The 23,603-nt window shown below is 33.9% G+C and overlaps 2 protein-coding genes across 3 annotated transcripts; one reads left to right on the top strand and one right to left on the bottom strand.

The window, feature by feature from the left end:
• Positions 1-316: 316 nt before the first annotated feature.
• LOC145613326 (uncharacterized) lies at positions 317-9,168 on the top strand. Of its 2 annotated transcripts, none has more exons than XM_081668411.1 (6): positions 317-553; positions 672-779; positions 940-1,070; positions 5,991-6,091; positions 8,053-8,112; positions 8,817-9,168. In XM_081668411.1, the coding sequence occupies exons 1-6, from the start codon at positions 358-360 to the stop codon at positions 8,902-8,904; spliced, it is 684 nt and encodes a 227-aa protein (XP_081524537.1). In that variant the 5' UTR covers positions 317-357; the 3' UTR covers positions 8,905-9,168. The 2 variants fall into 2 exon arrangements, with proteins under 2 accessions (XP_081524537.1, XP_081524538.1); XM_081668412.1 differs by having other exon boundaries at positions 318-553; positions 8,820-9,168.
• Positions 9,169-10,313: 1,145 nt separating this feature from the next.
• Positions 10,314-12,561, bottom strand: LOC145613325 (uncharacterized). Its single transcript, XM_081668410.1, has 2 exons — positions 12,111-12,561; positions 10,314-11,187 (listed from the first exon to the last, which is right to left on the bottom strand). Exons 1-2 carry the CDS (start codon positions 12,559-12,561, stop codon positions 10,562-10,564), a joined length of 1,077 nt encoding a protein of 358 aa, XP_081524536.1. The 3' UTR covers positions 10,314-10,561.
• Between the last annotated feature and the right edge of the window lie 11,042 nt (positions 12,562-23,603).

The following is a 23,603-nucleotide window of genomic DNA, read 5'->3' as shown; positions in this document are numbered from 1 at the left end:
TTGGCTAAGCTCAAACTTCTTTTCATGAGGATGAAGGGGTGATTTAGGCAGAAAACCATGTTAGAAAAATTCAGATCGTAATTCCTCTGTTTTTGTAAGTTGACACGATTGTACTTTTGTACTTTTCTCAAACTATACTTTAACTAGTTTTTACAATTTATGATTACGGTGAAACATAATCATCATGGATTTTATTTGAAAAGTCTCAATGTAAATTTAATTAAAATTCACTTTTTATAATTTTGCAATGTCTAATTATCGCTAAAATTATACGGTTGTCGACGTGTTAGCTAAAAAACCGGGCCCCTTGCATCATCATGAATTCATGATACCCCTTTACCAGCACCAGGCGCGAAAATGATGACAGTAACACTCTGCTCAACCTCAACTTCATCTTCCCCAAATTTACCTCCAAATCCAAAACTCCCCAATTCTCTCTCCAATAATCCCACGAATGCCGCCATTTCTCGACGACAAACCTCTCTTCTCCTCTCAATCACCCCTTTTCTTTTCCAATTACCACCTCCTGCAGTTGCATTCAACCTTGGAATTTGTGGGTATTCTTAATTTTCTTCATTTCTACCTTTCAATTGTAATTTTTCATCTTAATTTTATTGTTTTTATCTGGGTAAATCTCTAAAATTTGATCTTGTTTGTCACAATGTTTGCAGCTGGACCAAAAGATTGGTTGAGAGAGCAGAAAAAGAAGTCGATTAAGTATCTTTTAGCCCCAATTGATGCTTCCCAAGAAATTCTTCGCTATGCATATCAATTGCTAAGTATGTAGATTTTTTTTTTTTTTCCTGATAATTTCTCATTTCATAATTTTGATTGTAGGATCTCTTTAAATTTTGATTTTATTTATTTATTTATTGGCCGTTTCAAAATTTGAATATCTGCCCTTTATTTATACAATTATTTATTTATTGTAATAAATAGTGGCGAAGGATGTTAATTATGAGCAGAAGGATTTGGAGGAAATTCAAGGGATGTTAAAATCTGCTGCTAGGGATTGTGTTGCTGAGGATAGGAATTCTTTGGTAGCATTTCAAGCTAAAACTGGTGTTGAGGTTTAATTCCTCTTATAATTTATTCATTTGTCGTCGTTAAATGATTTATTGATCAATTTTTGCTGGTTGTTGTAATGTCGATGGGAGCAGTGGCGGATCCAGGAATTCTAACTAGGGTAGCACTAGACAATTAAAAAAAATCGATTTATTTTTACTTGCACAAATAATTTGTAGGTATTAATATAATGCAATGATAAAATCTATACTATATATTAAAAGGCGTTTATAAAATTGATCATGCCACATCATATCATTATCCAATGATGTTAATTAAAAATGCATACAAAGAGATTTGAACCCCAAACCTCATTAAATGGAAACCAAATGCATTATCATCTAAGCTAATTCATACTTTATTAATTAAAATTTATACTTATATGAATACATACATGTATTAGAATGTTAAATAAAAACCAAAAAAATTTAAAATAAATTATTATTGTCATTGTATTCAAATTTATCCATGTTAAATAAATTAATAAGTCTTTTAAAGCTTCTAATATAAATATGAAATTATTCAAAGTATCACTCGGGGCAAAGCCCGGGGTGACACCCTAGTTTAAAATTACTCCTTATGTGACATGAATTACTTTAATGCACCCTGTAACTATTAATCATGATGTCAAAAGTTTTACAAGTATATAATAAATTTAAAATGAGACTTCAAAATAAAAGTGAATGACAACCAAAATTTAATACTACAGAATTAAAAAAAAAAAAAAAAAACTACAGAGATCAAATTAGCATTTTTTTAAAATTATGAAAACAAATAAAATGTAAAAGTAAAGGTGAATGGCCAATATCTAATATTTTTAAAAAGAGACATAAAAATAAAAGTGAATAATTTTGTTTCAAAAAAAAAAGTGAATAATTTAATACTATAGAATAAAAAAAAAAAAAGAGAGAGATAAGTATGTTTTTAAAAATTGTGAAGATGAATAACATGTAAAAGTAAAAGTGAATGGCCAAGATCTAATAAATTTAAAAAGAGACGTAAAATTAAAAGTGAATATCGACCAAAATTTAATACTACAGAATTTATTTATTTATTTTTTTAAAATAGAGAAATTGGGTACTTTTTAAAAATTGTGAATATGGAGTATAATTACAATAACAATATTATTGTTGATTTTTTTTTTTTATTTTTATTTATTTTTATTTATTTTTAACTATTGTTGATTATTAATTGAAAGATCTTATCTTAGGGCCTGTTCACATTTACTTAATTTCAGTTCACTTCAGCTCTAATCAGTTCAGTTCAGTTCAACTCTTAATTTTCCTCTCTCATAAAATATTCATTTCAACTTAGTTCTATTCAGCTCCAATCAGTTCAGTTCAGCTCAGCTCCAATCAGTTCAGTTCAGCTCAGCTCCAATCAGTTCAGTTCAGCTCAATTCAGTAAAGCTCAGTTCAGTAAATGTGAACAGACCCTTAATCAATCTAATTGTAAATAAAATGTGGAAGAAAGTAGGAAATTTAATTGAGCAATAGTAGACTTTTAAAAACAATAGAAAATAAAAACAACTAGAACCCCAACCATCTAGATTGATAAAACACACTTTAACCACTAGAGCAACACGCACTATTAATGACATTGTGCGAATTATATTACTTATTAATTTTTTTTTTTCTAAATTTTTGGGGTAGCACATGCTACCCCGGGCTCCTTAGTAGATTCGCCAGTGAATGTGAGTCTTAAGTCCCGAACCCCTTCACTTGGACTATAGATGTTGTATTCGTCCCAGATGATGTTATTAATGTACTCCGTAGTAAAGATAAGCTCTCGAAAGTAGTAGAGAGAAAGAAGAGCTTGAGATGAGTTTTATTAATCTAATACTACCTCCGTTAGTCCGTTTTATATTAATTACAACCAAAGGGTTTTAATTTTGAGACATTAGAAATTCCTTTGTTGCAATTAGTAAGTAACGAAGATAGTAAATAGTAATAAACTCTCATACACCTTCCTCAATCTTGTTGAGGTGTGTTTGGATAGAAGGAAATGGAAGGAAAAGAAGGGGAGAGAAATGGAGAGATGTGATATCTTTCATTTGGATAACAAATGAGGAAGTAAGGGAATTGGAGGGGAGAGAAATTGAGGGATTAAATTGTAGGAAAATGATCCCTCCAACAATGGAGAGACTTGGAAGGAAAACTCACCATTCTTCTCTCCCCTCCCTTTCCCTCCCCTCCTCTTCTCCTCCCTCCCCTTCTTTTCCTTCCACTAATGTTATCCAAACATAATGTTACACTTTGTTTGGATAGAAAGAAATGGAAGGAAAAGAAGAGAAGAGAAAGGGAGAGAGACAAATTCTCTTGTTTGAGTAAAAGATTGGAGGAAGGAAGGGGAAGGAGAGGGAGGGATCTATTTTCCCTTTCTCTTTAATAAGCATAATCCCTCCAAATTTGGAGAGATTTGGAGGGAAAATGGAGCTTACCTCCCTTCCCTTCCTTTCCTTCCTTCTTTGCTATCCAAACAAAGCATTATAGTAATGCTAAGTTGTAGGAAGAACCTTGGTGAATAGATCAGCCTATTGCATTTAACTAAAGACATAACCCTGCATCTACTTGTTCTCGAGGGTAATGGTAGTCATTTTCTGATATGCATTGTCCTTATGGAAAACAGGATAGTGAGCTGTATTCTGCTGGTCCTTTATCACATTGCGTGACTGTAGGAAGAGGGGGGGGGGGGGGATTACTGGACATGCTCCAGATGACTTGCTGACAGCCTTCTACTTTTTTGTCTTTCATGACACCAATCTATTTTCTAAAATATGTAGTAAGCACTTAATTATCTGCTGCTGAATGGACAACCTCTCCAGTCAATTTAAAAACCAATGGACGGTCAGCATAAGATGGAACAATATGATTTACATACGTCTTCTGAGTTATTGTACCCTCTGAAGTTCTTAAAACTCTAAATTTTAAGTGTTTCAAGTATCCTTGTTCTTTAACGGTGAAGGCTATATCAAGTTTTTGCTTAAATGTGTTAATGACTACTGCCGGTCAATAACAGTTCATCCACATAAAACCATACCACCATGAATTCTCCATCAAAGTCTCTTTTAGAAAATCTGAACTTGAATCAATTGAGTAATACCCAACCCTAGCTTAAATTACAAAGCTCTAATTCATTTACTAGAAGCCTGTTTTAGACCATATAATGATCTTTTCAACTTGCGTATTTTATATGACTTCACTTGGTTATATCCAGGAGGAATTTCAAGTATTTTATAGTTAGTGTGACCCAAACTATTTAGGTCCATACTTTATTATACCATGTCAATAAACATTTTTAGAATCTTCCAGTGTTATCTTGCATTATCATGATTTCAAGAAATCATTTGGAATAACATATGTTGGCAAACTTGGGGCATTTTGTGCTGAAGTGTCTTCGTTTTACTAGCATGTGCACAAGAAAGCTACTAGAAATGTTATATGTTGGTGAGACTTCTAGAATTTGCAGTGAGAGAGCATGTGTGCTGATATAGATTTTTGTACACACTTCATCCATCACCATAAATCATTTATTGGGTAATATTTTAGAAATACTCCACCAATATGATCCTTTAAGGTTTCATCCAAACACTTTCAAAAATCCTCCTCTCATAATTCTCACTAGCAATAGTAGTTATAACCAAAAAATATTATAGATTGCTGTAAAGGTCTAAGTATTATGTAGCAAGTTGTATATTTCGTGTTATATTTACTAGTCATCAACTTCTTAAAAATCTTAATATGTAGATCACATTTGTTTATCGTTTAATTCTATGGAGTTTCACAAATCTGTCATGGCTTCAAAAATAGTTATCTCCTAAAGTTCAATTACTTCCTTCATTTCAAAATAATTATAACATCCTGACTTAGAAATAAAATGAAACCTTGATGGATCATATTAGTGAATCACTATCAAAATTTTACCCTAACACTAATTTATTGATTTATGGCGGACGATGTAGTGTAGAAAATCCTACATCCGAGGCTTCTACTCCGAGGCTTGTGTTCCTTGGAAGGAACTTCTCTTCTCTGGTGTAGTGAGGCTTCTTCCCTGAAGCTATGTTCCTTGAGGGAACCTTCTCTTCTCAAGTCTTCATTTCTGAAGCACCAGTTCGTACAAAGGAACTCTTCTTTTTGGATAACCTTGTTTCTGGCTTTTCTGTTTCTCATGGTATCTTTGTACGACACTTAATTCTCTTAGTCATTGCATCTGATTACACACTTAAACAATCAAGCTCTTATTAGTTTGTAAGTAAGTGAGGTTGAGTCATCACCAAAATCATTAAGTCCAACAAAAGGGCGATGGCAATTCTAACAATTGCTTGCAACAAGCAAGAAGGTGTCTTTTAAATCTTACCCTTTTGACTTGTTGACACCCAATAGCTACTAATCTAGCTTTCAATCTCTCAACAGTCCCAATTTTGTATACCCTTTTTGAGCCAATATCTTTTTTTTCATTAAGAAAGATCTGTTGCCTTCCAAGTATCATGGACTTATTTTGAAAATGCAAGGTATCTCTTTCTTATTTTGCGTTGAAGTTTTTCTTTCATACATGGCTCCAATAAAATTAAAATTCTTAATAATTTTCAAAATCCAGTTTAAGACCTTGTTTTGGAATTGAAGTATTTGTTTGAATTTATGAATGTGCCTGTTGAATTAGTGATGAGCTTAGAAAAGGCCGATCTTCAAATGAAATATGAGAAAGTAATTGTATTGGTTCATGGTTTGTAAAAGTGTAAACATGCATCGATATATGAGGCGGATGTTAGAGGTGTAATCCTGATATTATCAAAATTGCATCTTTTTTTTTTTATAATTGTTTTACTTATATGATCTTGTCGGTGACTGTATAAAATTTGTCTAGAGAATGTTTTTTGTTTGACTTTCTGTCTGTAGCTTGTAACCTCCTGTTTTTGTTGGTGATAGGTTTGCACGTTTAAATTAGTTGTGACTAATGCATCATCATTACTTGACGATGGTGACTCTGCCAAATTGGAAGCCGAAGCCAAGCTAAGTGATCTTATAAGGTATATGAAGCATGACACCAATTATTAGTAGTAAATTTTGAAATCTGTTTGTTTCTAATATTGTTAAGTGCTATATGGGAGTTCGAATCTGTGGCCTGATTCTTTAATTACATCCTCAATGTATTTTTCAAACAAAATTCTTACATTAATTTAAATGCATAAAAGTTATATACATTGAAAGTCAATATATGCAATCTAATCATATGAAGCAAGATAGTCGTTAAACATCATTTGTTTATGAGATATTGCAGGCGTTATTAGACTTTGTATTTATTGTTGTTGGTTAGTTGAAGGGAGAAATATTGTGTTTCATTAGTTTTGCTCCCATCTCAATGTAAATTATTTCTTATAAAGTCATGCAATTTGTGTTGGGGAAAGTGTAACAAATTGACAATAATTAACAAAATAGTTAGACTTTGGAGCCTTGGGTCTCCTTTCTCTATTTTCGAAAAATGAGTGTAATGCTTTCTTTCTCTGTCTTTCTAATCCGCCCCCCCCCCCCCCCCCCCCCTTTCCTCTTAGGCCTAGACAATGGGATAGTTAGGAAAATGTTGAGGAAGGGGGAATTGTTTGAGTTGGGACAATTGTCATTCTGATATTTCAAAGATACCGTTGATATTTGCTTCACTTCATTCTCAGAGGGAGCAGATGCAGCCTCTATAGAAGGGTCTCTCCTGCTGTTGCTGTGTAGTGATGTAACGAGTGATACCTTAGATGAATTAGGAATTCAAAATACTTGTATCATAGGTACTAGCTAATTTGGCCACCTTATAGCCTCCAGTATACTCACAAATTTAAGGACTTGTGTTGTTGTTTTTTGGTATTAAGAGTTTTTGATATTGAAGTGTAGAATGTGATAGGTACCTTAAGGGTATTATAAAGCTAGTGGTCAACTCAAAGTAATGGGTACAGGCCGACAAGGAAAAATATAACTCATGCATAAGAAATTTGATAAAGTGGAAACCACGACGCCTCTAGAAGGTTTTATGAATAATACTAGGTATGTAATGTGTTATTTCATGGCTGAATCAGAAAAGGGAAGTTTATATAACATAATGCTATGAATTTGCAACAATTTGAGTATCACCTTAGTCATATTGTCCTCACAATTCTTTTTCTTCCATCTTCCTCTTCTCACCTCTGTCTCCCTCCTTCCCTTCTATATTATCCAAACTGAATCTTTTGAAGTTTTGATGCATAAGTTTCAATTGAAATCTGTTTTCAAGTAACTCAGCCTCTTAAGCCACATCAAAACGTGCATAAAGCCCTTAAACTCTTCCAAGTTGTCTTTGGCCTTAATATATATGAAGGAATTGAGCTTCACCAACTCTGTTGTCCTATCGTCAAATAATCACAGACCATGCCCTTCATTCTCTCTTCCTTTCCCTTTATCTTTATTCTTGATTCTTCTTCCGTTTTGGATCATTGCCCCATGTTTGAAATCCAGTCTTACTCCCTTCCTCCCTAGAAGACAGCAACCATTACTCCCACTTCTTCACTTTTCCTCCTCTCCTCCCACAAACAGCCATGCCCAATCACAGACATTGGAGTAGTCTAAGGAAACATGATGGGTAACCCTAGAAGGCTAGGACCCTTGAAAACGGCATTTCTCTGAAGGCCTGAAATTGTTTAATTTCAAACGTTAATCAAGTAAAGTCAAGCGGAATTTACATATATGTTGGCTATGATTACTTACTTCTTTTGCTGGGATTCTTGAAAATACTTGCTGCTGAATTGGTGTCGCTTCAGCATGTTTGGTACATAAGGAAAACTCTGATAGTTTGTATTCTTATCCATATCCAGTTGCCCTTACACTTTTTGATTTTGATCATCTTTTTACGTTACTAACTTGAACTATTGGAATTCTCTTGTTTGTGTTGTTTGAGTGTGTGATTGATCCTTCTTATATATTGCATTTTTACACATTTATTAACTGATTTGTTTATTTTTTTGGGGGGTAGATCATTCACCTTTCTGAATGGTGTGGCCAAGGAAGCAGATTTTCAACTTGTCTCAGATAGGTATGTGGCTCTTTTCCATTTTTAGTTTAGTGGGAACAATATTAGTCCCGATTCCCGAAAAAGTATGTTTAATTCCTAGATTAACATCTCAGGTCTGAATGAGTTAAGCATAGAGAGATATCTGTAGATAATGAAAGGTATAGAAGAATGTGACCTTACTTTAAAAAGAAGTTGAATAATTATTTAAAATCATACAATATTGTAGGTTTTTATTTAAACCTATTAAAGATGGCGGTAGTAAATTTTATGAGATACTTTATCTGGTTAATGTGTATCCTACTTTTTTGGTGGTTATTGCTGGTTAGGGCTTATATAATTGGTTCCTTGTTACTTTTATTCCATGATTCTTATCTTTGAGGTACAATTTATGTGACATCCACTATAACACTCAGTAAAGATATTATAACTAAAATACATTTACACCTGGTACAAGTTCTATATTCTTGTTGGTGAATTTATCATGTCATTAAATGCCTTGCCATCTTAAGTAATTCCAAAATAATTGTCATCATTGTTTACAAACAGTAGCTTTGTTCCACTTGATTTCATTAGCTCGTTCACCCAAAATCATTCATCCAATACATCCTTTTTTTAAAGACATGTGCAAAGGTTTAGAGTGAGTAGAATTTACTAAATATTAACTTGGATAATTTGAGAAATTACCTGCAGACTTTTGTTTCTGATTTGTTTGTTGTTGTGTAAAGCAGACAAAAGGTTGCAAATGCTGTCATGGATTCGTTGTCGTCTCTCAACGATTTTGAACAAGGTATCAAAGGATGCATTGACGTTTGACTTCCAACTGGATAACCATGGGTTGTTTCGTCGTGGAGAATTTTGTATGTATTTAGGAGTTAATGGATGTGAAACAGTAGACTTTCTCTGGGAGTGACCTAATCTATTAAAGCTTAAACCTTAATATCTTGCAAATATAGTTTTCCCCCTTCACTATTGATACAAATATATGCACCTGCTCTTTTCAAAGTCGTTACCATGTTGGTTCCTTTTTCCTAAATTGCAATAGAGAAAAAAAGCAAAGCTTGAATTTGTTTTACTGAATTACTGGCAAATGTTGATGGGTGGTAATTCTGAAACTGTGAATTGACATCCAATGGTTTTGGACAAGTGTATCAAATCAGGGTCACTCTCGAGTCTATCTGAAGATGCATTTGCATTCTTGCAGCTGTGAGCTTTGATTTTGTAGCCTTACTTGATTAATTTTGCCCATGTTGGTCATACTAACTGCCCTAAATTTGTATTTTCTGTCCCTCATTGTTATAATGCATTTATGGGAGAGATGCATTTTTTAATCTTAATGTATTTGACTCGTCTATGCTATTTTACAATCTTGATTGAGAAATCATTTTTAACTCTTGACCACAAAGACTCGTCCAAGTAAGGATATATAATATGAAGTCATACTTTAAAAGCCTTTTTTTTTGGTTCTTTGTATAGGGATGTGGGTTTAGAGATAGAGGAGGACTACATTTCTTGTGTCTAAAATGTTAAGAATCTTAAGATCATGTGGGTTCTTCATTTTCCTTTCAGTTATTCATAATGGGCTGGCGGCATCAATGGTTGCAGTTATAATTGTTTTTCCAAGATGCCCTTTCTTGCTTGCGATGAAACTGAGGTCATTTTAATGCGAAGTACGAGTAACTTTTTTATAGCTAGTTGTTACAAATTTCACCGTTAGATCATCATTTTGTCTTGTTTTTTGTTTTTTGTTTTTTGTTTTTTGTTTTTTTTTTTTTTTTTTTTTTTTTGTTTTTTCCCCTTTTTTTCCTGTCCATGGGTCCATTCTCTTTTATCATTAGCCTTGTTTGGATTAAGCTGCGTTGAACATTTGGTAAAATATGTGCTTGTCTTGAACAGAACAAAAATAAGGTTGGTTTGCTGCAATTTCAAATATGATTCCATTGCATATTTAGGCTGCACTTGGAAAGAAAAGGGACCAACAAAATTTTGCTCCCCCTCTTAAAGGTTTCAAATTTCAAGTTGTGATGTTCTTGTTTAGTGTCAAGTTTTAGGCTTTTAGCTTGTGACTTCTGCTTAAATGAAGTATCCTTAGCTCTCTTTTTGTGTAGGAGTGTTGTGCTGACCTCTTGGTGAGTTGGTGCTTTATTATAAAAACCCTTTATTACTTGCCCAAAAACAAAACAAAACAAAAACAAAAAATTAAAAACTGAAAGTTGACAGGAATATGACGGCAAACATTAGGATCACCTGGAATCTGTTTGATTTTATTTTTAAAATTTCTTTTGCATATGTCATGCTTTGGCTGATTTTTCCATTGGGGTACCAATTTACATCTTTTGATCATGTGCTTTGTTTGTAAATGTTCTAATTAATATATTTATCCATGTGGCTACTTTAGATTCTTTTCGAACTTCTCTCACCATATGTGAATGACATAGAGACTTATCAGTTTATGTATCAGTTTACAATAAGATCAATTAGCTGTTCTAATTGGAAATTTAGAAGCCTGTACTAGATACAGGCGACAGCATGGTGTTCCATCCTCTGGGTTTACTTCAACTGACCTTGGTATGGTGCGGAGTTTATCAAACATATTCAATGGATCGTTCAGAAGCCCAAAATGGGCGTCTGGATCACCAATTTGTGATAGCTTTACATCTGAAAATCCTAAAGAAGGTAGGAGTTCATCTGGCCAATCACAGTGGAATTGAAAAGTAGACTTTGAAAGCATGGTTGATTGTTTGTTCATGAAATCTGCCAGTAACACAGTAGTAAGAGTACTGTGTGAAGCTATGGTCTTTAGCACGTCGATAGCATCACAATTGGACAGATAGTAGAGAATTCCTTCAAGGATCCACACAGTATTCTTCTCCGGCTCAAATCCAGAATTTTGAAGCTTTTCCAGCCAATCATGCCCTGTGATGTCAGCTTCCACTCTGGTTAGCATCTTAGCTTTCATTTCCATTTCTTGCTGGTCTTCTTTGGGTACCATTGCTTCCTGTAGAAGTGATGCCTTCACTTGCAGGACTTGAGGAAAATCTACTTCAAAGACGTGGCTATTCATCAAGCAATCTAGCCGATAGGCTCTTGTGTCCATACCTGCAAATAATAATTTAGAATCAATGAATTTTGATGTTGAAAGAATTCAAAGACATCATTAAACTGTTTTATATAATATTGGATTCTTGCAGGTAGGATGTAGCTTCATTGTGGGGAAATCATACTACTGCATTGAAGGACCAATCTTCCTATGATTTGCATTTATCAGCTCCCGAACAACGAAGCCTTAAGTGATGTTTTCTCTGACAGGTTGATTGTGAAAGGTATAGTATTGGAGGATATTAATTATCTGACTCGTCAAATAATGCTCATTTGGTTCAAAGAGGGTTAAGTAGTTATAAAATGCTATCATTTGGCGTGTAATATCCTTATCATTGGGTCTTTACGTCTTTGTCTTCTATGAATTTCAAGAATAACTTTATCTGATTTTTTAGATATTTGATTGCCAATGGAGTAACTGTTTCATTTGTAAGATCTACCATTCTACATGATCAAACGAATATAGGTGGGTGGCAGCTATGGCTTAGATCTGTTGGGTTGGACCATCTTTGGAATCCGCCTATGCTCTTATTCCCCTTTTTCGCCCACCACCCCTCCCCCCGTCCCCCTTTTAAGAAAAGGGAAGCTTGAAAGCAACAGAAGATATGGCTTTGATAGCATGCATCACATTTTCCATTAAAATGGTGGAATTAATGTATGTAATCCTCTAGGCCAACATATAGTTTTAAATTTGATTGTCCAGAATTTTTATGAATTTTACAACTGTTAAGCCTGCTTATATTTATAACTTGGTGATCCATTAATTGGATTACATTTTCTTCCTAATGGAGTTTGAAAAATAGCTTTATTGCAAGTAACTGCAGGACATGACAGCAAATTGTTTCTGGTATTTTATTATCTACAATGAATATTTCCATGTATAAAGTTTGCACAAATGTGAATAAAGCATATAAGTGACTGACCTGCACCAAGGAGAACAACCTGAAACACATCATTGTTGAAAAAACTAACTGCTGCTTCAAGTTTTGAATCAAACCAGAGGGTTCGAACTGCAAGGATTACGCCAGAGACTTCACGAGCTTGGTTGAGGCAGTCTTTCCGTATCTTCTCATAAAAGCTTGTAAGCTGACTCTCTCCTGCAAGAAGTTCTGCTAGCATGTCATTTGTCACATGCTTCCACAAGGCCCTTCCAGCTGCAGTTTGGCATGCTGTACGTTGTAGGGGATTCCAGTCACTCTCGATGCCTGCATGAAGTTTCTGGACTCTATCGATGGAGAGCAAGCTCGGAAGCTTTAGCTCTGACCAGAATGGTGGGGCTTCGGGAAATCCATCGTTTTCAGTGGCCATGGTTCGTTCTAAACCACAGATGTTTTTTTTTAAGATAACAGGAGAAATGTACTTACTGAAAACCATTTGTATTTTTATTCTTAAGGTTAGAGGTGGATGGGTGTACTTTGCTCATTGTAGGTGGGGATAAGATCAAAAGGGAACCACACACTAGTTTGAAATCTTTTAAATCAATTTGGTTCATGTAAATGGAACGTTTTCAGCAGAGTCCACGACTACCACAAAGTAATTGGCTTCATTGTTAAGCTTTCTACTTGTTATTTAGGAGTGTTATTATATGCTCCAAAAGAGGAAAAATAGAACAAAGAAAGGGGGTTTTTAATTGTTCAGTTTTGTGCTTGGGTGGGGAAAATTGATCATTTTGTCCAATAGTGATTTTTATCATCCCTATGTCATGTTTTGTTTATAAAGGTTTTTCACGATAATCAAGAAAATATGATGTTTTGAAGTTCACAAGTAGGATAATTAGTTCAGTATATAGGTAAAAAAATGAGAAACGAAACCCAAAAAAAAAAAAAAAAGAGCGGGGGGGGGGGGGGGGGCATTAATTGAATATAAGGGGTAATTGAGGAATAAAACAAAAGTAGAGATGGGTAGAGTGATGCTACACATACAATGGTTACACCATTGTATGCGTGACACGTCAAAAGTGAGGAAAAAAAAGAGGTGGAAAAAGGGGGGGAAATAGATGGGGGGGGGGGGGGGGGGAGAGGTGGCCAAATTGGCACCATGAAGAAAATTAGTGGGAGAATTCCCGCGTAACTTGTTGGCGCCTTCTCCTCCTATCAAATTTGGGCAACACTTTCAATGAACTTCACATTTATAATTAGAAAAAAAAAAAAAACATACACCCATGAACAGCGATGAAGACAACAGAGGAGAATCAGCCATTGACCCTAGTGACGAAGTCAAGAAAAAAGGGAAAACATCGGAAGTGGAAAAACATGAAAATTAGGGATTTGGACATAAAGATGAGCTGAAAACAGAAGGAAAAATGGAACTGGAGAAAGAAATTGATGCGAATTAGAGTTGAATGAGGAGAGAGAAAGAGAGAGATTGCGAATTTCGTTTGTAGTATCATCACTTCGACAATTACCCATGTGCAAGGTAGTGTAACTATGTAAGGAAACACCATTTTCGAATGTACATTTGCAGCAACTTTTATCTTTATATTTAGTCGCAGGAACGAGTTCAAAAAATATTTCGATCAAAATTTAAACTTCACCCTAATTAAAATGATGAATTTTCTTGTTTCATGTTGAATATATTTTTATCATTTATTATTTATTTTCAATATCTAAATGTGCTATCCATGTTACAGTTTGTTATTTAGTGAATCATAAGTCACACCAAAAATCATGAGATCCACATGTATTTTTATTAACAAGATTTTAATCGAAAAACTAATTTTAGTATGTATAAGTTCGTGGCATATCAAGATGTTAATAATAAAAATCCTAAAATTATAGATAGCAATCAATTAATGACGAAGTAAGGCCAGCGGGGTTGGCTTGGGAGGTGTCATCTGAATTATTGATCGATTGAGGCAAGAGAGGAGGGGAAAGGCCCATCAACATATATGTATAAGTCATAGCCTAATAACGTGGCTTGATTTTTAGCATTGCATTCAATGTGATAACTTGTGAAAGTTTTAGACGGGTCACTAGCATTCGGAATGAGAGCTTGATGATCAGAATACATGGTGATAAAGAGGACAGAAAAAGTTAGATTATAGGAGAGCAAGATTTTAATGCTTCTAGAGTCCTTGAAGACAGTGGAAAGTTTTATATTTCATTAGTAACAAATAATATTTCTTTTGTAGTACCATCACCACCACAATTACCCATGTCCGAGGTACTCAAATATTTTTATTTGAGGGAAAACGTTAGCAAGACATTTTATTCCAAATCGAGCTCCGCCAAGGCTAATATACCTTGCGGAATAGAGTCAACACAAATAATTTCCGAACAATTACGAGTATTACACCACCTTGCTACAAGGTGAGCAACTGTATTTCCTGCTCTGCAAACATGAGAAATATTGAAAGCATGAAATGAGCTAGGTGAAACCCGAATATCATCATGAATACACCAAGTGCCGCTTAGCCCACCTTGTTTGCAACACCAAGTGCATCACCTTCAATCCATATACTTGCGCAGGACCCATTCTCCGCGTGACTTGGCAGTCAAAACGAACAGCCGCAACCTTCGCAACTTCAACAGGCCAACAAGCAGGAATCTTCTTGGTAGCAGCCCCTAAAATTTTACCGTTGACATCTCTAGCCACCGCACCAAGGCCGACTCGGGCCATGATTAAATACATTTATAGTAACATTAAACTTTAATTGGTATCATAATCTAATTTATAGTAACATTAAAATTTAATTGGTATTAAAATAAAATTGAAATTAAAATTTAATTGTGTGGTTTCAAAAAAAAAAAATTGAAATTGTGACGGTTAGGGCACAAATCGAACAAGGTGGGTCTGCCCTGCACTTATCATCGGCTAAATACAAAGGCATACGTATCCTACCACAGACAGCACGGCCAAAAGAAAACCGTATGGAATCCAAGCGATGTTTTTCGATGACCATAAAATGTGTCTGCATTCCTTAGTCCCAAACGAACTCGTAACCGCTCGAACTTGTGAAGTTGTATTTTGCTTCCGATGCCATGGTTAAATGACAAAGCCGTACTAATGTGTGTATGGCTTAAAAGAAGACTTTCCATGGTACAACTTCATTTTCAGACGAAGTTGTTACACTGGCGCTTGATTGCATTTAGTTAGGCGGTCGACGGGATTTCAAAGTAGACGGATCGGAGTGAACACATGCCTAATGTAACACCCCAAAATTCTCTTTAAACCCGTGAATAACCTGAACAAAATCAAAGAGAATTACTGGCGTGCTACCGCCACGTGCTCAAACGTTTAGGTTATATCTGAAAATAGCAGCGGAAAACTAAATCAGTTATAAATAAGTTTCAAAACCAACAAATAAAACCAAATTAAGTGTTACAAGTTGGAACCATTGCATTAAGGCCCTTATTCAAAATCCAAACTAGAATAAGTAGTATAAAAATAAAACCGGGTTTAAATAAATTCAAACTTGCAATTGAAATAAACTGCGAACAATAACCAACTCTCCACGCAAAATTCCACAATTCTGATACGGATGCTGCATGTGTAAGAACCTGTTGTTAATTTGCTCCCCGATATTACAAGTGTAAAAATTGGATCATCACAGGGTCATTGAAAGGCGAAGGCCATGACCAAAGAAAGACACACAAAAGCACGCGATCAGCAAAGCCTAGTACATACAGGCTACGAAAAATAATAAGAACTTCCTAGCATGCTACTAACAATCAATCATCGAATACAATTTAATTATAAACTAAAACACATGACTCAATTGTTTACATTACTAAGACTCCACTAATTAATAATATGTAAATCATTTCATTTTTTATTGGATTAAGCAATAGACAAGGTTTTCCATCCCATGCTCCATTTGGAACATCAATAAAAGACCCCATGCGTCCTTTTGGAAACATCAATAAACATCCAACGACCATGCATGGGCGCGACTCCGTGACCGTAGCTAGTATGAGATCTTACCTGACTCCTAGTTTTAAGAAAATATATTTGAAATAAGAGACTTGTAGATCAGACGGCCTCGAGAAAAGTACACGGCTAATACCCCGTGTACCCCAACCCCTAATTGTCATTACTCTAGATGTGCACCAATCCAAAGTTTTATTGCTCATCCATCTTGTAATTTACGTGATTTACAAGTTTAGACTTGGTGATGAGTGATAGGCCGTCGTCGAGCCTACCAAAGGTAAAAACCTAACTTGGTCTCTCTAATGGGTAGAAAGGGCAAATAAGGGTCGATCCCACAAGAACTAAGGGGAGCATTAACAAATATTGATCTGTGATAAGCTAAGACAAGTCTTTTTAGGTTTTGAGTTATAAAGAAAACCTACAAACAATAATATAAAAAGGATCTTGGGAAGGTATCCACCAATTAAGTCATTCACAAACTACAATTTAACATACAAAACATAGCATTTGGGGATAAATTAGGGGAGGTCATCTAAGGCACCCAACTACTCTCTCAAGCTAGAGGGATTACTTGAATCATGAATACAATCTACTCTCGTGGTTGCAAAGCATAAAGCAAGTGTTAAAGCATAATCACGATGACATAAACATTCCCTTGACTGGAAATTCCTATTCTCATGGCATTTCAAGTCAATTAAGCATAATGGAGCTAACTCAAGTTCATCTCTCGATCCTTTGTTGAGAAAGCTTAGATAAATAGTTCTAGCAATGGCCACTTACAAGAACTAACAATGAAACCACTTAAGCTCAACTAATTAACATCCCACTAGCTAAATCAACACATGCAAACAAGTATTTGTGAATTCATCAATGGTTTCAACCATCCCAAGTAAATAAACTACTCACAAAACATTATAAATTGCAAAGCTAAGGAATTAACAACTAAGAGCATGAATTTAAACACTAAATTAACATAAACAAGTAATTAAACTAGAAAAGATGCAAAAATAAGTAATTAAAACAATAAAATATATAAGAGAGAGAGTAAGAAATTCTCATTGATATTGCAAGAAATAATCAAATCTTCAAGTCTTCTTCCTTCAATTTTTCATATTCCAAGCTTTCAACAAGTTTTTCCCACTTTCTCTCTTTAGAAAATGAGAGTTTCTCTCTCTAAAAACCCTAACCTAAGCTAAAATTACACTAAGAACCTCTTTTTTTTGTACAATCGGAGCTAAGAAGGTATTTATATTACCCCAAATAGAAAGGACGGAGAAAACGAGAAAAACGACCCGTCTACAGGTCGGCACGGACGTGCAGACCTGTTAAAATACGAGCAGTAGCTACTGCCTGACCTTGCACGCGTGCTTCATTTGGCACGGACGTGCAACCCTTTTCTGGCGAAATAGCTTATTTTCGGAAGGTCATAACTTCTTCGTTACTCATCGAAATAAGGTATTTGACCAGTCGTTGGAAAGTTCTTGAGATGAAATTTAATCTCCAATTTGAATCACTTCAAAATGTTGAGTGGAACAAAAGTTATTGTCAGTTGAAGTTGACCCTTGTGCAAACAACCCTTCAAGGCGTTCCAAAAGCTTTCCATTTCTCTTTAAGGCACTCATCCTTCTTCCTCCATTGCTCTATCAACCAATTCTGTCGGAAATCCGTCGGAAATTTCCGACGGAAAATAAATCCGTCGGAATATATGACTTTTTCCGTCGGAAAGTACAATTTCCGACGGATTTTTAATCCGTCGGAACTTTCCGACGGAATTTTCCGTCGGAACAAATTAAAAAAAAAAGAAATTTTTTTTTAAAACCCTAAACCTTCCGCCTCCCTCCTTCTTTTTTCCCCCTTCACTTTCTCTTTCCACTTCTCCTTCCTCTCTCCTCTTCTCTTCTCCTTCCTCTCTCCTCTTCTCTTTCCCCCTTCTCTGTTCGCTGTTCGTCTTCTCTGTTCGATGTTCGTCTTCTCTTTCCTCTTCGCTGTTCGGCTTCTCCTTCCCCCTTCTCTCTCCTGTTCGTCTTCTCCTTCCCCCTTCTCTCTCCTCTTCTTTCCCCTCTTTACCTCCCACGCACAACACCAACAACAACACAACGAACAACGAACAACACCAACATCAACACACCATCGCCGGCATCAACATCAACCAATTTTTGTGGCCAAATTTCGCCCTTTCTCTCTCCTCACGAAGAAAACAAAGGTTTTTAGGCCAAATTCGACCACAAAAACTCTAGATCTAGAGTTTTTGTGGTCGAATTTGGCCTTCTAAACCCAATTTCGAGGTTTATTATGTCGAATTAAGGTATGCTTTGAGTTTTTGTGTTGCTTTGTTGTGTAAATTTTCGTTTTTTTTGGGTACTTTTCGTTTTTTGTGGGTTAATTTTCGTTTTTTGTGGGTTAATTTACGATTTTGTTGTGTTGATGGTGTCGGTGGTTGTGTATGGTGGTGGGATAAGGTCGGTGGTGGTATGTGGTTGGGTCTGGGATAGGATCGGTGGTGTCGGTGGTCGGATGTGGTGGGTTTTATGGGTTAAATGGGTTAAGGTGGTGGTAGATCTGGTTAATTGGGTTAGGGTCGTGGTGGTGGGTGGGTTAGGGTTGGACGTGGTAGTGGGTGGTGGTGTGGGGTTGGACGTGGTGGTGGGTGGTGGTGTGGGGTGGGTTTTTATTTTTATTTTTGGCTTGTGGGGTGGCAGTGGGGGTTGGAAGTGGTGGTAGGTGGTGGTGTGGGGTGGGGTGGGGTGGGTTTTTTTTTTATTTTTTTTGGCAGAAGTTTCCGACGGAAAATCCGTCGGAATTTTCCGACGGATTTGTTTTCCGTCGGAAATTTACGACGGACGTTTCCGGGCCCCAATTTGTCTTCCGATGCATGATTTCCGTAGGAAATTTCGTCGGAAATGTGTTTCCGACAGAAATTTCGTCGGAAAATGCCATTTTTCCTACAAAGGGTTTTCCGACGACATATTCCGACGGAATTCCGTCGGAAACCCTATTTCCGACGGAAAATAGGGTGTTTCCAAGGAATATTTTCCGTCGGAAAACGACACTTTTCTAGTAGTGGCAATCTTGACCTTCTCTTTGTTCACTCATGATTGATCACATCCATATATAATGCTAAAAATAGCTACATTACATTAAAAACACAAACAACCCGTGAAGCATGGATGGTACAAAATTTGTATAAAAATAGGATAAATAATGAACTTTAAAATCTAATAATCATGAAAACAAGGTTCAAAAGTACCCTAAAAGCATACCAAATAACAAGTTAACAATGATTCATATGCAAGCAATACAATCAATCTAATATCCATTCATTCAAGTACACCAAATTTCCAATTCAATTCTTGATTAATTAGTGACAAGCAATGTTCATTAGTGGTTCCTTTAACTACCTCGGTGTATAAACACCATGATTGCAAGGCACCCCCAAAACCTTAACATCCTCTCATAAGACTTAAATTCTTCCTTTACTCATTCTATTTCAATAATCATGAAAGAGTAATAAATAAATCATTTCACCAAATCACATACCTTTTCCTCTAAGCATATCTTGCAAAATTAATGCATAAATAATACTTGCAAAGTAGAATAGTGCACAACATACGGAAATCACAATGTATGTATAACCAAACAATTAAGCTCAGTTTTCTCTATACGTGAAACTAAGTTCTCGATACATCCCTAAACATGCTTCTAATGGCAAAGGTTTAATTTCGTAACTCGTACGTACCTTGAGTTAATAGTAAACGAATTGGTATGCCACTTTAATTACCAACTAGAAATCACCTTCTATAAAGTTATCTCCTAAACCAAATAATAAGATTTCTATAAATACGCAAACAACCAAATTTACAGCAATACTAACTTACTTCAAAACCTTCAAAATCCAATTAAGCACCACTTTAAAACCTCCCTTTAATTAGAGTCAAAAGCTTATATATAGTTCTTTAAATTTTCTTCATAAAAACCTTAAAATACACTTTTATACATAAAATTACAACAAGTTTAAAACTTAATAAAAATCTGAAAATTATTTAATAATCCCTAATAATCTCCCTTTTTAATGAGTGATTATGTCCTCTTTATAAAACATCAAAAGTAGTACTTAGAAACTATTTTCTGCACTTTAGATGAATTAAAAACCCTTCAAAACTTTATCAACACATCACTTTTATACTCAATTAAAAGTCTCTAAGGAAATAATCACTTCCTAAAACAAACAACCAACAATTAATGTTACTAACCCATAGTAATTTCCAACAATATAATATGATGAAAAATCTCTTAAAACTTCAATTAAAACATATATTTATGCTTAATTAACTTTAAATATAATTAAATTTATTAATCAAACTCAAGGATAAAAATTTTAGGCATAAAAAAAACGTTGTTGAAAATCTAAAAATGCCCGAAAATCATATTTATAGGCTGAATTTGGCCACGAGAGGGTAATGCTCACTGCCAAGGTAGTGAATCTTTCTTAAAACATTGTTTTCACATGGAAAACACTACTTTTTTTTTTTTATCAAAATCGGATGAGTTCAGAACCTGATTGGGATTAAAACGGGATTAATATTAACAATCGGAAATCTAAAAATTAAAACAAGAATTTACGTGTTTAAAATAATATGGAGTTAAGTTAAACTAATCATTAGTTATAATCACCAAAATTTCAAAATATCATTACTATATAAGCCCTAAATCAATTGTTCATAATAACCCTAAAATCATGATTTTCAATAATTAAAAACCCTAAGTTACAAAATTTACAAAATCTGAAAATTAATATATTACCAAAATAATCATACTTTGATGTAGTTTAAACATAGAATAATTTGATAACTTGATTAGTACGTTATCAAGCCCTAAAACATGAAAAATTAAGGTTTAAACCCTAAATTATGCAACATATATAATCTGAAATTTTATATAATAAATTAAACATGCTAAATCTCATAAATTTATAATCTTTTATAACTTAAACATACTATCAAACCATAATAATATAATTTAGAACAAAATCAAATAAAAACTAAAGGTTTAAATCAAAATAACAAAACAAGAGAAGTGAGGAAAAAGGGAAGGAAGAGGCAAAGCAACAATATAATTTTTGTTATAAAATATCGTATGGATGACCATTATGCTCCTTATATCATTCAGGAATATTCTAGATATATGGTTTATTCTTATCTAAACATACTTATGGATGTCCATCTTGATGTATAACTCAAGAACTTTGTAGAGTTTAGGGTTTATTATTCTCTAAGCATACTCTATCAATTGTATTTTATATGTATATATATATATGTGTGTGTGTGTGTGTGTGTGTGTGTGTGTGTGTTGTGTGTGTGTGTGTATATGTGTGTGTGTGTGTGTATATATGTATATATATGTGTATATATATATGTGTACATATATATGTATATATATGTGTACATATATATATATATATATATGTATATATGTATGTATATATATATGTATATGTATATGTATATATGTATATACATATATATATGTATATGTATATGTATATATGTATATGTATGTATATGTTTATGTATATATATATATTTACATATTGATTAGAGCTTTGGTGCTGATAATGTGTTGTAAAATAAGGAGAAATATAAAAGATTGAGAGGGAATTGAAATGTGTATTCCACTTATATTTTATGATGGAGGTATATACATATACATAAAATATAAGTGGAATACACATTTCAATTCCCTCTCAATCTTTTATATTTCTCCTTATTTTACAACACATTATCAGCACCAAAGCTCTAATCAATATGTAAATTTTATTGTTGATTTCTTAGGTTAATGATTAATTCATTGTATACTGACTGTGCTTAATTATACTCATTATTATCTTGTTGTGTCGCATCTTGGGAAGAAATTAGAAAGAGATTAATCTTGATCATGGGTTTTGATCTTTTAATAATGAAATCACACGTTTCAAGAATGTCATATCATTCCCAATCCTCATTAATTAATTTGGGACTAGTACAATGCAAGGAGTCACACAGTATTAATAATTTGGAATGTTAATGGTAGTGCCGCTTTATTAATTACAAAGAACTACTCGTATTATTTTTTGGTTGCATTGGTTTGTTATCTTGAATTATCTTTCTCATCTATCCATAATATAATAGATTAGCCTTAATCAAGGGCTACACTTTATTTTCTTTTCATTGACGTTTTCATTAGTTACAGGCTAGCAGATGACGTTGACAACATGAAGTTGACGATAAGGTTGGTTTTTATAGTGGGAAAGGTTTTGATATCAGGAAAGTTCATTCTCAACTATCCTGTTATTGTTAATTTTAAACCTTTATATAATATGTTTATATTGTTTCCCAAATTTTCGTATTTTTATTATTCCTGGAGTTCAATGAGCAATTTGGGAATAGATGGATTTGATGCAGAAAATAACTAATTAGTAGTTTTGTTTCGATAATGAGTTTTGTTTAGTTTTAATCTAAAAGGGTATTTATAATTATATTGGAGTTAGTTTTATGAACATATGGTTTTCATGAACTTGTAGTAAATATATTAGCTAGATTTTGGTATTACTTTTATTATTCGTAATATGCTTGATAGCAAATATGAATGGTTTGATTTAGCAATTATTTACCCATATATTTGTTTGTGAAATCCTATGTCTAATGCCTTGAATGTTGTAAATTGTACGAAGTAAGCTTAAGGCACATGTGAATTATGTTTTTATATATCAAGTATGATATGAACCATATGGTTTTCCACTAACGTGAAAGTGTTAATGTTGATTGCTTATGTGCTTGTTTCTATTTTCTATTTTCTAATTAAGCTTTATCAGGCAATATATTGATATAATTGATCCGACAGTATAGTTGATTCAATCAATTCAGGTATGTTTTTATTAAAGAGTGAAGTAGTATTTTTGTTTTTACCTTCTCATTCTAAAAGGTGTAGATAAATTGACTAATTAATTTGAATTAAGTTAAGTACGAAAGATTAAGTTTATTTATTTGAAGAGGTGAAGTTTTCATATTTGTAAAAATATATGTTTATTAACATTATGATCAATTCAGTTTTGTTGTATAATAATATACTACGTATTAATCTAAACTTGGTATGTACTATGATCATGTTATTAATCAGGGCCGTCCCATTCCATTGCGGGGCCCTGTTCTAATCACCAAAAAGGGCCCTCAACAAAAAAAAAAAAAAAAGAAATAGATAAATAAATAAATAAATTTGGCCCCTACTACAAAATATATTTAAATTGAAATTCAAAATTTCACCAACAATAATTGAGAATATATACTGAAAATTATACAATGTCTAACTTTAAATCATTTAGAGTAGTTAGATGTTGATTAAAACAATTAACTTGATTAAAAATTTATAAGAGGTGAATTTGATGATAGCTGGAAATCAGGAGATGTAATTGTTAAGTATGAAATCTTGAAAGTGCTACTCCATATTATATTAAAGATTATTGAAGGATTGTGAAAATATTATTTACAATGAAAATTATTGACACGTCACAATAT

The sequence above is a fragment of the Chenopodium album genome, chromosome 25 (genome assembly GCF_948465745.1).
Source record: "Chenopodium album chromosome 25, dcCheAlbu1.1, whole genome shotgun sequence".
Taxonomy (NCBI): Eukaryota; Viridiplantae; Streptophyta; class Magnoliopsida; order Caryophyllales; family Amaranthaceae; genus Chenopodium; species Chenopodium album.
The sequence above is the reverse complement of the archived record's forward strand: the minus strand, read 5'-3'. Positions and strand labels throughout refer to the sequence as shown.